General features: G+C 22.5%; 1 protein-coding gene across 1 annotated transcript; it reads left to right on the top strand.

Annotated features, from left to right (window-relative positions):
* Positions 1-216: 216 nt before the first annotated feature.
* On the top strand, positions 217-1437 carry LOC145841703 (kelch-like protein 7). Its single transcript, XM_082949054.1, has one exon. The coding sequence runs from the start codon at positions 217-219 to the stop codon at positions 1435-1437; it is 1221 nt and encodes a 406-aa protein (XP_082805180.1).
* Positions 1438-16410: the final 14973 nt, after the last annotated feature.

Here is a 16410-nt window from a genome sequence, read left to right on the forward strand (position 1 = left end):
TTTTAGTTTGCTAAAAAATTCTATAATCTTATTTTAGGTAAAAAAAAGAATAACCGATTAAAGATGATTTTGATGGTAAAGTCTAGTTTATTACTTTTAGATGAAAACAGTAAAAATAAACTATGCCAAGTTATGAACAAGAAAGTAAAAACTCATAATGCTGCAACTTATTATCAGTTATCTAGACTTTTCTACTTACCAAGTCTTTATAAAAATATGGTTAGCTATATAGAACGTTGTTTCGTACTGGTAGTTGAAACTAACAGCTTTGTAGACTTAGATTTTAGTTCAATCTCAAGAATACTTCACAGTTCTAGCTTACAAATAGATTCAGAAGTTGAAGTTTACAACTCAGTGAATAAATGGTTAAGTTACAACATAGAAGAACGTAGTAAATTTGCAAAACAATTGCTATTAAAAGTTCGTCTTAACCTTTTATCAGATCACTGTTTAGAACATCTCTTAAATGATTCTACATGTATTTCTACGAATGATGATTGTGTTGAAGTGTTTAACAACAGAAATAGTTTTTATCAGTTAGATTCTACAACTTGTAATAAACGTAGATACTGTAGTCAATCAATATTCAATGTAAAAATTTGTGGAGGACTTAGTCTTAAAAGAGATAGAGCCATTTATCAAGTTAAACGGTTTGATGAAAACATCAATAAAAGACTTTTAAATCTTCCCTCAATGATAGCAGAAAGACATGGTTCTATAGCAATTTATCTTAAAGGAGATATTTATGTTTTTGGTGGTTTTGATAGGAATTTTGATCATATAAAGTCAATTGAAAAATATTCACTTGAGAAGAAATTATGGAGTGTAGTAACTAATATACCCGATGAACGTAAATACTTTTGTGTTTGTGCGTTAATGGATAAAATTTATTTATTTGGAGGATGTAATCCCGAACCACATGAAACATTAAACTCTTGTTATGAGTTTGACACAAAACAGTTAAAATGGAAAAAAGTTGCTGTAATGAACGAAATAAGAGAAAGCGCAGCTTGTGCAACATTTGAAGAAAAGATTGTTGTTTGTGGGGGATATAACAACTACAATAATTTAAACACAGTAGAATCCTATGATGTTTTTGCTGATACTTGGACACAAATGCCAAATATGATTAAAGGAATGGGCGAACATAGTTTACTTTGTGTTAAAACCAAATTATTTGTAATTGGTGGTTTATATTCTAGCACAAACTGTGAAGTTTTCGATAAAACTAGCAATATGTTTGTCAAACTTGAATCTCCAAATTTTTTTTCACTCGGTGTGACAACTGTTTCGGTTGGGAGTAAAATATTTATTTTTCATGACTTTAAAGACTATGTTTTGTGTTATAATGTTGATAAAGACGAGTGGTCATATAGCTCGTGTAAAGCTCTTAAAAGCATTTCTGCTTACCCAGCTGTCAGAATGCCTTTATATTAAAAACTAGCATACACAGTGTACCAGTTAATTGAAAGTGATACCTGAAAAATTATTGAATCAAAAGATTTCAATTGTTAAGGTTATTAGTTTAAGATATTTTAAACTGAAAATTTAAATTTTAGATATATGTTTTCAATTGCATTCATTTACTTGTTTTATTTTTATAATATGCTCTTGAATAAACATCAAATTACATGCATTGAGTATAACTAGATAACTAAAAAAATTTTGTGAAGTTCTTAAACAAACTTTTTAGTATTTGTTTTGTCGTTTAATAAACCATATATTTTCAAAAAAAAATTTATAGAATATCTAATTCTAAGGGTTTGTTTATACACGTGTCTTGACAATTAACTTTTCTTTTACCTATAACTTTTCTTCTACCTACTGACAAGTTTTAGTTTTAATAAAAATAAAACTTTGTAGAATTGTCCGTTTTGTATCGTGTGAAAGTTTTATATACAAAATTATGTTATTTTTTAAAACGGGTTATAAAGAAAATAATCCCGTGCTTACTATTTATTTCACGCTGAAGATCTTTTATCTCTTTAATTAATTTTTTTGTTTAAATCTTTTCGTACTCTTTCGACGAAAAATATAAATACTCTTTTGTTTAATTGAAACAAATTAGTCATTTTATTAATAAAATTACTGTTTTAAATGAGATGAAACTTATTAATATCAATTGCTTGAAGAAATTAAAATTATCTAAGTGTAGTTGAAGCAATTTATGTTTTATTCCCTTTTGACGATTTGACCGTTTTGAAAGTAAATTTTAGAAATATGCAATAGAAAAATACGTTTCTCAAACTATTACTATTAGTTTATTAACAAACATGTAATTTGTTCTTAATAAATATTAAAAACTTAAACAAGCCATAAGTTATATATTTAAGAAAACAATGTACTTCATAAGTTTGTTTAACATTCTTTATTACACTAGAAAAACGTTGTAAATAATTTTTTTTATTTACAAATCGTCAACGACGTTTCACCTAAAAATGTGGTTCTTTGGTCTGCAAAGTAAAAACAATTGATGAATATGGATAACTAAATAAACGCTGTAAAACAATTGATTTAATCGAATTTATGAAAGTGTGTAAAGATAAATTTGATAGTTTAACATTATTGGTGAATTAAACAAATGTAATAAATCATAGACAATCAAAGAAGTTTATAATAATAAACTTTAATATATTATACAGTTTTAGATAATTATAAAAAAAAAGCTTATAGTGACACAAATCGTAAATGGTAATGTAAATCGTAAACAAAAGTACGGTAAAGGTTTATAAACAAAAACTAAAAATAAGATAAGTTTGAACTACAATTTTCTAAAGTGCGGGCAGGTGTAAAAAGGATCTTATCTTTATAATTGCGTTTCTTTTAATTCTGTTTTTTTAGCCAGTTCAGTTTTAGCTTTTTCCAGATGGCAGGTTTTACAGATGTTACTTGCATTCTTTAGTTCCTAAATCTTGTGCATAAAGCTCCATTTAAGTTTAAACATATATTTTTATTTTTTAATTTCCGAATGTACTTAGAAAGTTCCTTTGTTTTCTTCACTTTCTAAGTCATTAATATACGCGTACCATCTTTTTTAAATGGACCTCCCTTATAACCTGTGTACTGTTTAAGTTCGTTATGCGTAGTAGTTATTGCCTCGTTTACTACATTCTCTTTCAAAGACTTACTACTTAACGGGCTGGAATTTTTTCTGAGGCAGTTGCACTTATTTTGTCGTCATCTTTCTTATTTTTGTTCTATTTAGTACCTTCTTATTGTGTAGACTCATAATGACTTGAAATTTTCTATAGAACAGTAGGATAATTTGCAGTTTTTACTGTTAAAAATATTTTCCATGGTTTTTAAAATGTTTATCAATTAGTTCTAATAATTTTTTCCCAATATTAGTCTTGACTGGTTGGCAGTAGGGAAGTTTAAGAACATAATCTTTCATCTTTCGTTTCTTTTTATCTATAGGGTTGGTGTTCCATTTATTTTCCAGTTCGTTTTTGAAGTTAGATTGGCGTAGAGCAACTTAGTAGTTATATTTTGAATTGTTGAAGGTTTTTGGGTCTGTAGGCAGCCTATTTAATCTTTTCTCATTACGTTGGTTTTTCCTGATTATCATCGGGTTGTTGGAGTTATTGTTGACGTTTTTGATTCAATAATTGTAGATATGTAAATAAAATAATAATTGATTTTTTCTCCAAAAGAAATATTTTCGTGATCTCTTGTGTTAAAAGAATATTATCAGACATACCGTAAACGTTATAACAATAATTAATATCTTGCTAAATTATTTTTTCCAAATATTTTAGCTTCCTTCTCCCATATATCAGTTATGTAAGCTTACAATCTTAATGAAGATTAAATTTTTACAACTTTAGCACTTAAGTTGTTTTTATTCATGTTCATCATAAATAAACTAAATGTAAAATTTAGAATAGTCGATTACTTTCTTTAAAAAACTAAAAAAAAGTTATGAAGTTTTTAGAAAGAAAATCTGAATGTGTACTTTTTAGGCTAATAAACTACATAAAAACTATTTTAGTTCCTGCTTTATGTTAAACTACTTATGTTTTTGGATACTTTTTCATTCACTTCTTCTAAAGCAACTTTTATTTGTAAAACTTGTAACATCTAAGTCCATTATGCAAGTTTTAAACTTTGTTACATGAATTTTACAATTAAGAAATTAAATATAGGGTTCAACAACTAGTTGTACATGTAAAATAATTTAAACATAATAACTTATTAAGTAATGTACAAGTTTAGGACCCAAAGCATAGCTATCAAAAATTATGTGAGACAGAAAACGTAAGTTTGATACTCTTATGTTTTTCCTTAAACTCAGTATGTCAATCGTTTAATTGATGAATTAATTAATTAAATAATTATGTTTAATGGAAAAATCTTTTTGCATGAACTTCATTTATAACAGTTGCTAGTTTTAAACATTTCTTTTACTGTTATATATTTTTTATTAAAATTACAAATAAAACAAATAATTAAAAAGTATAAAATTTTTGTTAAACATTCGTTATAATTGATAACTTATTTAGTTTTGCTTTGATAGTCAAAAACTAATGTTTAAGACTTGTGTATCAGATCTTTAGAATATTCTAACGAACTTTGTTATTAAATAACATTTCTTAAAACACTTTAAATTTAAAAAGGTGGTTTAAATAAAAGTTTTAAAGGGTTGATACTGCTGTTTTTTTTTTTTTGTTTTAAAACCTTATAAGTAACTAACTTTTACGTTTTTAAGACTCCTAATGAAAACTTGTTTAGAATGTAACTCTACTCGTACACTTAAAACTAATATAAGTTTCCCAATATAAATATTGCAAAATAAAATTTAGAACCAGTATCAAAAATTTACTTTTACTTGATTTATGTGTCTCAGCAATTTTAATTAATTTAAAATAAATATTACGTTTTTTATTTTTTTATACGTCATAACAATTTGCACATATTTAAAAAACTAAAACAGTAACCAATATCAAAAACAATAAAACCTTAAAAGTAGGATATCATCCGTTTAGTTTTAAATTTTAATCAACATTTTGTTAAAGTTCATTTTGTTTACAAATAAGTAACAGCTAACAGCTTTTTGCATTCAATAAGTTTTGTTTTAAAGTAGCAATTTAAGTTTAAAAAATTAACATGTAGTTAATTACTTTAGATTAGTTGATTAATATTGTAGAAAACTTAGTTTATACTAAAAGATATAAAGTATAATATATTTAAAATCAAACTTATGTATGACCAAAGTAAACAAATAATATATCGTTCAAGAAATCGTTTTAACTATAAGTAAAATATTTAGTTTAAAGTTTGCTTTTTATGTAGCAAATATTAACAATAATGTTTTTATTATTAGTTTAATCATGTAAGTTTGTACCATTATTTAATTTTTAACTGTTTTATGGTTGAGTAAATTTTTTTAAGGATACTTTTAGTCTACCACTTTATATATTTTTAATTAAAATGTTATTCTAATAATTCTAACATAATTAACACAGTTTTTTATGTTGTGGCAACTATTAGTTTTTATTTTTTTACAAGTGCACCTAGTGGTGATGTGTGATAAATAAACGTACTTAGTGTTTAAAATGACAATAGTTAAACATTTTAATATGATGGTATTATAATACTAAAATATACTTATGTTCGGTAAATTATTTTTAGCTAATATTCAGCTTTTAGTTCTACTTTTTATAAATTGTACCATAAATTATGCTTTTAATTTTTGAAATTAAAAAACTTGGATGCTATTCTAAATTAGCCGTAAAATTTGTTTTAATTGTTGTAAAGCGTTTGAAAGAAAAATTTGAATATTTAAACAAAAAAGTAGTTTAACTTCAAGTAAAAGGCATATACTTTCTAATACATATATTAAATGTTTAGATTTAAACGTACAAAGATTTTCAGAAACTAGTCATAATAAAGATATTTGAAATAAAAACTATAATTATTAAAAGTTTTAGCAGAAGTACAAGTAAAAAATTCGTACAATGTTTCATGTTTACAGCTTCTTAAATTGTTTATGAGGGAGTAAATTTACTTAATTGCTAATTGTTGGCTAACTAGAGGTATTGTTAGAATAAATATCTGTGAATAATAAACAATAAGTAAAAAAGAAGAGTCAAAAAAAAGGTGTGTTTTTAACTTATAAAATTTTTGTATTTGAATAACTTGTTACTATAATTACTTTAAAATGTAATTGGATAACTGTAATTAGTAAAATGGACAGTCTTTTATAAACTTTTCGAAAAATGAGTTTGAATACTAAAACAAAATTTAATTCTTGCTTTAAACAAAAAATCAAATTAATACTTTATCTAAATCATAGTTAAATATAGTTTTAGTAAATTAAATTCATGACCGGGAAAATCTGTAAACATACTTGTAACAAAATCATACCAAACAAGTAATAATACTATTTTTGAAACGAAAGTATAATAAATATAACAAAAAATAGTATTTCTATTCTATTCATTTTAATAAACTTAGAAAACTGACAAGTATTTTTACGAACAAAATAACCAACCAAATGAAATTGATTTCAAAATATAAAGGTGAAAATAACATAATACCTAATATTAGTTTTAATATTGTAATTATTAGTTAAAAATACTTAAAGAGTTTAACTATAAGCTTTGATAATGCACAAATATATTAAACCAAATAAATATACGGAATATGAATACTATTTATACAGTTCTTAGAATCTCTAAAGACTGTAACAGCAACGGCTTAAAGTTTTGCTAAATTGTTATTTGCTAAATCTTGGGTCAATAAAACTACTTTTAGTTTACAACATATCCTGGATAAGAAACTGTTCACTTTATAGTTGAATAAGTTCAAATCTTAAGCTTCCCAAATAGTTTAAAAACGTTTTTAGCACTTAAAAAATTAAGTTTCTTTATATCTTCTGTAGCCTACATATATTTTTAATAATAAGAGTTATTTATATACAATATACATTTTTAAGAGTTTTATTAAAAACTTTAAACAGCTAGTAAAAGTTTAAACTTATATTTATATTATTCTGTAATGTTATATGATGAGTGTTAGACTTGCTGTGTTTGCATTGTATTCAGCTGGTTTTTGTTTTAAAAAAACAAAAATCTTTTGTTTGAAACTCTGCCTACTATCTTCCTTTCTCAATCAAAAAATACTTACGTTGCTATTTTAATGTAAAAGATTTAATGTAAAACTTTTTGAAAAACTACTAATTTTGCATTTTTTTCCGCTTAATCTCTTCTTTTATCTAATTAAACATACTTGAGGTGTTTTGTATTGTAAGATACTGAGACAATTTTTGAGCTTTAGAATCATTAACTTTAAATTTTGTTCAATTCTTATCTTTTTTTAGTAAAAATATTGTATTAAGATATATTTTCTATTAATAAGAACTGTTATATATTAACTCTATGGCTTTACTTAGTTTCAAACACTTCTAGAAAAAGTTAATTTTTGATTTTATTTTTATCTTGTTAATTATTTGAAAATTTTTAAATAAGTAAATGACTTTGAAAAATTACAGGAAAACCTACTTATTTATTTTTCTCAATAGTAAATATATAGTTGTAAGCTATTTTTGATAAAAGTTTCCAACTTTTGCATAAACAGATGCTAAATTTATAATTTTTATAACAATCTGAATACTATTAAAAATATGTTTTAAAAGTTTCTTTTAATTAATTTTTACAACTTAAAACACAGTTTACATACTGTTTTTTAACTAGCAATTATCTAAAAGTATTTTTTACTTTAGACATATAAAAATAAATAGAAAAACATCCATTTTATACAACTTTAAAGGATTCAGATGTCTATTTGTTATTGTTATTTGCTATTATTTTATGTATTAGTAAACTTTGAATAGTTAAATTTTAAATATATATATATAGAAAAAAACACTTTACGAAGTTATTTATTTTATAAAAAAAGTTATACATTATGAATCAAATGTTAAAGAACATTACTTACCTCAATGCAAAGGCTGAATAAAACAAATTTTTTTAAGGTTAATTAAAATAAATTAACACAATAGTTTAACTACACAGTAGCAAATATAAAAAAGAAACAATTTGTAGTAAGTTGCACTGAAAGTCGCAATCTTTTTTGTCTTTTTGAAATCTTTGAAACGTCCAAAAAAAAATTTAAATTGTGTTTTTTTTTTAATTTTCAACACTTTTTATTTTGTAGTAAGTAAAGTAATGTAAATTCTTCGTTGAAGTTAAATTTCAACCTCTGCTAACAATATAAAACGTGACTAAAACTAGTTAAAGTTTTGACTAGTTTTTAAAATATATTTTCTTACTTATAGTTTGAATGCTTCGTATTTTTTAAAAACTTGCAAAATTTTAGCTTATTGTGTAGTTTCTTTTAAACGAATTTTGTTACATTAACATCACATCATTCAAAGCTGTCAAGTTTTTACCATAAAAAAGGCAGACTAACTTCAAACAGTTTATTTTAATATCAACACATAAATAGTCTACTAATTATTGCGTATTTAATGTATAACAGCCGGTGTATATTTTAAGTACAAATAATATGTATTAATATTAACAACTGAATCATTTAAATTAAATAAATTTACTAATTCATTTTATAAATTGTCTATAAGTCAAGTTTAGTTTAGTGATTAAGTGTACAATAGTGAAATAAAGATACAATGAAGAAAATGTTTAAACAATAATGCATATTTACTACCCAAATGTATTGGGACTGCATTGTTACCAGCTCTATTCATTTCAATTAAAATAAAATTGTTGTTATTTTTGCAGCTTTACAACAGTGATTACCACTTTATGATAATTAGTGAAGAGAAAGTAAGTTTATGACAGTATAGAGAATTGATATTTTTATGGGTTTTTAAGCTTCTTATGATGCATGTATTCTCACAAACAATTTCAATTGAATTTGTTTCATTGTAAGGTGTATATCTTAACTGCTAACTTAATCAAGTTTTCAAGTATTCAATAATAAGATTTATAAACAAAATAAACTCTATTGGAATCATTTCTTTGGAGTTTACTTTCTGTCAAACACACAATTTTGACTATTATGAAGTAAAGTTGCGATAAAAAATTTAAATATAATATATATTATTTTTTTTTAATTCAACGGTACCATTGCTACTGCTACTGTATGTATGAAAAACAAGGTGCTCACATCATTTAAAACTTAAGCAACAGTTTTTTATTAAATTTGTAAGAATAAAACAAAAACTTGTAAACGTTATACAGACATAGGGTTGCTTAAAATATTTTATAGTAGTTCTTTTTATGATTGTAGCTAATTAAGTTCAATTATAAATAACTTAATCTAAAAATAAACTTTTTAGTTTTAAAATTAAACAGATAATCAGTTTGTTCAAATCAGTAAAACAAATGCATCACTCTTTGAAAAATAATTATTAATAAGAACATTTAAATTTCTAACAAACTTTTTGATTTAAAAAAAATTAATAACTAAAACTCTAGACTAGTTTATAAACTTTTAAGTATTGTACTAAAATATTTGTAAAGCTCACAAAATTAAAAAAAAACTAAGGTATGTATTAAATTTAGCTAAAATTTTTTGAAACTGTTGTATAAAAATGTTGAATATCTACAATTAACTACAAACTTATAAATTTATTTTTTTTTTATGTTTTTAAGCATAATATTTTATAAAATATTTCATTTTAGTCCAAACACTACGAAAAAATTGTTTTAGTAATTTTGAACTAATTGAAGTAGTGCTATTTTTACTATGCTTTTTGTTTTTATAGTTTTTTACATATTTTGAATAATAAACTTAAGCTAAATAAAGATAATTTTCAAAAAATAGTGTAAAATTTGATTTTTTTTTGTAAGGAATTCTATCGTTTTAAGTTAGAAATTGATAATTATTTTTACTAAAACAATTATGAACAAATGCACTATTTATTAAGTATGAATATAACTTATTTACGTTCAAACCGCAATATATTAATAACTAGTTTTATTGTAAACCAAAGTAAAGTTGTTTATGTTAATTTTAACTTAAAAAAAGTTAGCAAAAGTAGATATTCTAAAACTATAACAACTAAATGTTTAAGAATATCATTTTTAAAACCAATATGGCTTATCAGTTTTCCTTTTATCAAATTATTTTGCTTTAGTAACTTCCTTTTATCATTTTTAACGGATAACTTTTTTTTTTTGTAAATTTACAATTAAGTACTAAATAGTTGTACTCTTTCTTATTGTAATACTGGTAGTAGCTAAAAATTTAGATTAGAAAAATAAAAATTTATTTGAAAAAGAAACAATTAATTCAACTAATGGCACAAAAACTTCAATAGATTAATTAAGTTTGTTAAAAAAATCCATAGGAAGACTTGAATCAGACAAGAGTAAAATAGAACCCATTTATAAATAGTTTACACTTTTTATTGAGCTGTAAAATAGCCTTTTTTATATAAACTGCTTTTTCATCTTAAACAGATTATTGGTTTTTAATCAGTATGATATAATAATTATGCTATGGATTAAATTAGCAGTTTTATTTTAAGTTTTAATAATTATTACTGTAAATACAACTTTTAACCAGTTTAAAATATACACAAAACCACATATAGTTTAACAGTGTGTATTAAAACTATAATTTATTTTAAAAACAAAAGTTAATTAGAAAAAGGTTGATAATACTTTTACACATAAAACATAGCATATACTAAAAGTTAGATACAAAAATAATCTTTTTAGGTGATTTGAACTCAAAATAAGTTACTAAAAGTTTAAGTTACTACAGTAGTATAAAACATGATACTGAGGACATTTAATTAAAAACATCATATACATGAAACAATATAAAAATAAACCTTGAAAGTTTTTCAACTTACAGAAGTTATTTAATTCTTAATTCAAAGTATTAAAATATAAATCACTTTAAAAAAAATTCAATAAAATTAGGCTTAAAATGTTTAATTACTAAAGTTTTTCTTGCTTCATTGTTCTAAGATTTATAAAAAAACGTTGGAATATTTTTAACAACATAGAGAACTTAATTAGTCGTAAAACAGTTCAAAATTTTTTGAGTTGAGTAACCCGTATATTTAATAATTTTCTTTTTACAGTAATAACTGTTTATCAATTGTTATTAAAATTTACTGATTACCTGGTTGTAGCTTATTATATAAAGTTATAATTAAATAGATGAAATAGTTAATTAAACGTCAGCATAAATTAATTAACCTTTTTTTAAAGTAATGTTGTAAACACCGTTTAAACAGATCAACGTTTAAAAACTAAACTTGGTACTAAATCACTATAAAATTTATTCATAAACTTTTCCTTTACAGTGAGAATAAAGTTTTTACCTATAACTTAAGTATTTGATTGGTGAATAAACGTTTAAATATTGAAATAAGTTTTATTTATAGTTTTATTTATAGTTATTTAGTTTTAAAAATATTGCATTTCAAAGTTATATAACTACAAGCTTATTTAAATAAAAAAAATTTTTTTAATCTCCAAAATAACTTTCTGAAATAAATTTTCTGTAATCAAAGACTACAAGAAACCTTAAACTTTAGCTTTTTAAAATAGAAACAGTTCTATTTCTACGATACCTTGTCTTGTTATAGTTTTTAGTTAAGATTATTTATAAAATGTATTTAGCTTATTATAACTAAGCTTCAATAGGTAATTTTAAGTCTAGTAAAAAAGCTTTGCTTTTAAAACAAGAAGTTTATATTTATTCATAATAAAACCAAAAACGTACAAATTAAAAATTAACTTCGACTCTTAAACACAAACGTTAAGAAACATGCGTTAATTTAAATTAAAGAGTTTAAAAATATAAGTGTTACGGAAATACAAAGATTTTTTCTTCGGATTTTTAAAAACCAGCTTAAGGTTTAAAATAAAGAAAACTACAAATGATGAGAAGACAGTTTAACTGTTTACATTGAAACGATTATAGTAAAAAAACAAAGAAAAATTTACATGTTGTTTTCAAAAGTGATCTGTATAAAAAACAATTTAGAATATGGTAAAATTGATTTCAATTTTACATTAATAATTTAAAGTTCGTTTTAACTTTTTAATTTTTTAATGTTAAGATGTACTCCACATACAAAATAATACTTATTTCATCAGTTTATTGCATTTTAAATGTATTATAATATATGTTTTTAATGTGCAAAAGCTAATCAAGATTAAAAAGTATTTTATCAAGTTGAAAAATTATTTTATTTAAGAATTTATGTAGTAAAAATTGTTACTAACTATTAGATTAGACTATTAGAGCTTTGTTGTATTTTTTTCTTCTTTATGTTTTGAAAAAAAATCTAAACATAGTAAACTTACTACAAAAAACTTACTATACTGTTTTTTTTCATGTTATTATAACAAAAATATTTCCTATCGCAGCAAAACATTGCTTTATATTAAAAAAAAAGAGTTTTCTAATACTATTAAATTTTAAACGTTTTTTAACTTATTATGTTTTAATATATTATCTAATTTATGTATTCATAAAATTAAATTATTTGTTTAGTTCAATTGATGATCAAGTATATTGAAATTTTAACCATGAATTTTAGTGTTTATTTTTATTGTTTACTTGAATGAAAAATTACTTTAAAGTTAAACAATAATTTAGAAATTGAAAATAATTTATTTATAAAAATTATTTGAAAAAAATATTACAGAGAAGATTACTAATATAAGAAACGCTAAAGATAAACTTATGGTTTTTTTTTTATGACAATGTAAAGCTACCAGATTATTTTCGTAAAGAAATTTCAAAAATGCATTCAAGCTTAAGACAACAAAAATAAATGAAACTAAACTATTTACGATCCATTAAGTTCCTAATGAAGTAAGAATTTCACATGCACTGTTACATGTACTTAAAATGTTTACAAATTTTTTTTTCTATTTTAGTTTTAGATGTTCCTTTTTAAAGTTTCTAAATTGTTAAACATATAATTTTCTATATCTTTTACAATTTTAATTATACAAAATGTAAACAATACACAAATTTAAACCAGTTAGCTGTTTATCGTCTTTAAATTCCTAATATAAATATATATGTATTAAACACATTCAAACAAAAACTGCTTTAAGTAAACAAATAAGCTAAACTTTAAGTTAAATAGAAATTGATTTATCATATATGAACTTCTTACATTTTATGTTATTATAGTAAAGTTTCTTTCAAAGATGAAACTTTTTTTTTCTAATAGTGTCTTATTATGTGCAGTATATCTATTTGGATGAAAGCTTGAACATACTGTTTTGATTTAAAATAAAAGTAATATAATAAGGTTATGATAGCTATAAAGGACAGTATTAATATATCATAATTTTTCCTAAAATTATTTTAATTTAATTTTTGATAAAGTTTTTTGTTATGTATTGTAAATAGTAGTATACCAATAGTAGTATGTTAATAGTATGCTTTCACTAATTTACATATGTTAAACAATAAAATTCAAAAGGTTTAGGTTATTTTTTTAAATACATGTAAACCGAAGTCAACGTCAATTTCAAATAAATTTAATGCTTTAATTAAGAAAAAAACAATATATTATACTAAAAAAATTTAAAAACTATTGTAAGCTGTAGATTTTAGTATATTACTCTGCTAATTTTTTTGTCGAACAAAACTGTTTTTTTTTTTTTTGCTAAGCCTGCAAACCTTCATTTATTTCTCTTTCTTTATCCTTAATTTTTTTCCTTATAAGCTGCTTTTTAAAAGTTGTGATGAGAAAAGCTAAGTTAACAAGAAACTATTTGTTTGGTAATATATGTTTAAATGATAGTGTTTTACTTTTGATTTTAAAATTTTAAAAAAGTTAGTAGTGTACAATCATATTTATATTCATTTATAAACCATACTTTTTAAATCCAGTAATTTATAATTTTTAGTTATTTTTTATTTGTTTTTTTTACATATAATTTCAAGTTTGTACTATTAAATAAACAGAACTAAATTTAAAACTTAACAAACATTTAAACTTTTAACAGACAACCTAAAACACTTTTAAAAATGTTTATGATAAAGGTTAAATAAAACAGTTATATAAAATTGTTTTAATCAAACACTTTTTATATAAGCATTACTTTAAGAATTGTATTTGCTCTTTAAATCTTTACAGTTTTATCAACCTTAATGTTTCAATCTGTTTAATTTTTGTTTTTTTAAATAAATAAGTCCAAAACTGTTACAGATCACTTTCAGAATTTTAATGATCAATACTTTTGTTTAAAAATTAAATTTTTAATTTTTAAAAGTATGTCTTATTTGTATAAAAGAAAAAAAAACTATTATAAGTTTTAAGGTATTATGTTTTAAACAAAATAATTACTATTAAATTTATAAAGTATTGTCGTTACACCTGCTAAGTTTAAAACAGTATAACTACTTATAAGCTTCATTCGAAGCTAACAAAATTAAACACTGATGACAACCTTCTAGTTTTATCAGGTTAATGTATTTATACAAAATTCCGACGCTGAGTGTTTGTGGTATAATTAAGCACGTTTATTTAAATACTGTAAACACAAATTTTAACGCATTTTGTAGGCAACTCATTCGTTTTTAAGTTGCCTACAAAATACGACAACTTTTCAACTAACAAATTCTATTAATAAACATGCTATAAACTTTGTTTGTTTCACGTTTTTTTCAATTAAAATAAACGAAAGAAAACAAGGTCACTTAAAACAATAGCTTTAAAAGCTATAATTTTTGGTTAAACTTAAATAAGCAAGATGTTTTAGTTCTCTTTTGCTTGAATAAATGTCATTAAAACTCGCACCTAAGATTAAAACTCTATATTTTGATTTATTGTTTTTTAAACAATTATTTTTATTCATTATACTACTTTCATTATATTTAAAGTAATAAAATATTTGTATTTGTATAATATTAGTTTTGTACCTTTTATTTGTTAATTTGATTTTCAAATTATTATTCAAACTTTAAACTATTTATTTTAACGGCTTGTTATATTTTGTAAAAATATAATTTTTTAACAGCTTCCTTTGAGTCATTTTATTCCAAAACTATATTATTTAGGCTTCATTTAGAAAAATTTAGAGTTTAAAAAATTCTTATTATGTTTAGTTGCAGTATCAAATATTTTAACTTTTTTAATGCAAGAATTCTTTTCTATCATTCCTAACATATACTCGTGTGTAATATTTTGATAGCTTTTAAATTATAAACATTATATTATGATCTATATTTTATATTAATAGTATAACAAGAATTAATAAAAAAACCAAATTGTAATTAGTTCCAAGCTTTTACATATATTTTACTTAGCGTGTTTATATAACTATTTGTCTTAACTAAAAAAGGTTGCCTAATTTACTGGAACGTAAAAAGCTTAATTAAAAGTGCAAATTAAACATTTTATATACGACCCGGTTTCAGTGAAAATTAAATTGCGACCTCTTCAATGAAAATAAAATAGTAATCTGCACAAAACAAGTTGGTTATCTATAATGTTATTTCAAAACTTAATCATGCGTAAAATCAAAACAAAACCGAAGTAATTCTTATTTAAAATAATAATCGTATTAAACAATGTTAATTGTGTACAATCATATATATATATATATATATATTAATTTATAAAACATGCTTTATAAATTCAGTAATTTATAATTTAAAGTTATTTGTTCTTTTTATTTTTTACATATAAATTTAAGTTTGTACTATATAACAAATAGAACTAAGGTCAAAGTTTAACAAACATTTAAACTTTTAACAAACAACCAAAAAAAATTAAATTTTAATGTTTATGATACAGGTTAAAGAAAGATTTTTATTAAAGTGTTTTTAATCACACATATTTAATATAAGCATCACTTTAAGAGTTGTTTTTGCTCTTTAAATTTTTACAGTTTTATCAACCTTAATGTTTTAGTCTGTTTAATTTTTGTTTTTTTAAATAAATAAAAAGTCCAAAACTGTTTAAGAATTCTAAGGATCAATACTTTTGTAGAAAAAGTAAATTTTTAACTTTTAAAAGGAGGTCTTACTTGTATTAAATAAATTAAATATGATTATATGTTTTAAGCAATATTTTTTTAAACAAAATAATTAGTTTTAAATTTATAAAGTATCGTCGTTACACCTGCTAAGTTTAAAACAGTCTAACCACTAATAAGCTTCATTCGAAGCTAAAAAATGACAAAAGTTCATATTAAAGAACATTGATGATAACCTTCTAATCTATTACCAGGCAAATGTATTTATACAAAATTCCGACGCATAATGTTTGTGGTTAAATTAAGCGCGTTTATTTAAATACTGTAAACACAAATTTTCACGCTTTTGTCGGCAACTCATTCGTTTTTAAGTTGCCTACAAAATGCGACAACATTTCAACTAACAAATTCTATTAATTAATAGATATAAACTTTGTTTGTTTCACGTTTTCTTTACTAAAATAAAAGAAAGAAAGCA

This window comes from Thalia democratica, chromosome 7 (genome assembly GCF_965202585.1).
Source record: "Thalia democratica chromosome 7, ktThaDemo2.hap1.1, whole genome shotgun sequence".
Lineage (NCBI taxonomy): Eukaryota > Metazoa > Chordata > Thaliacea > Salpida > Salpidae > Thalia > Thalia democratica.

What these genes read in the sequence shown, in the direction of transcription:
- LOC145841703 (XM_082949054.1), top strand. Translation starts at nt 217, where the DNA reads ATGGTTAGCTATATAGAACGTTGTTTCGTACTGGTAGTTGAAACTAAC.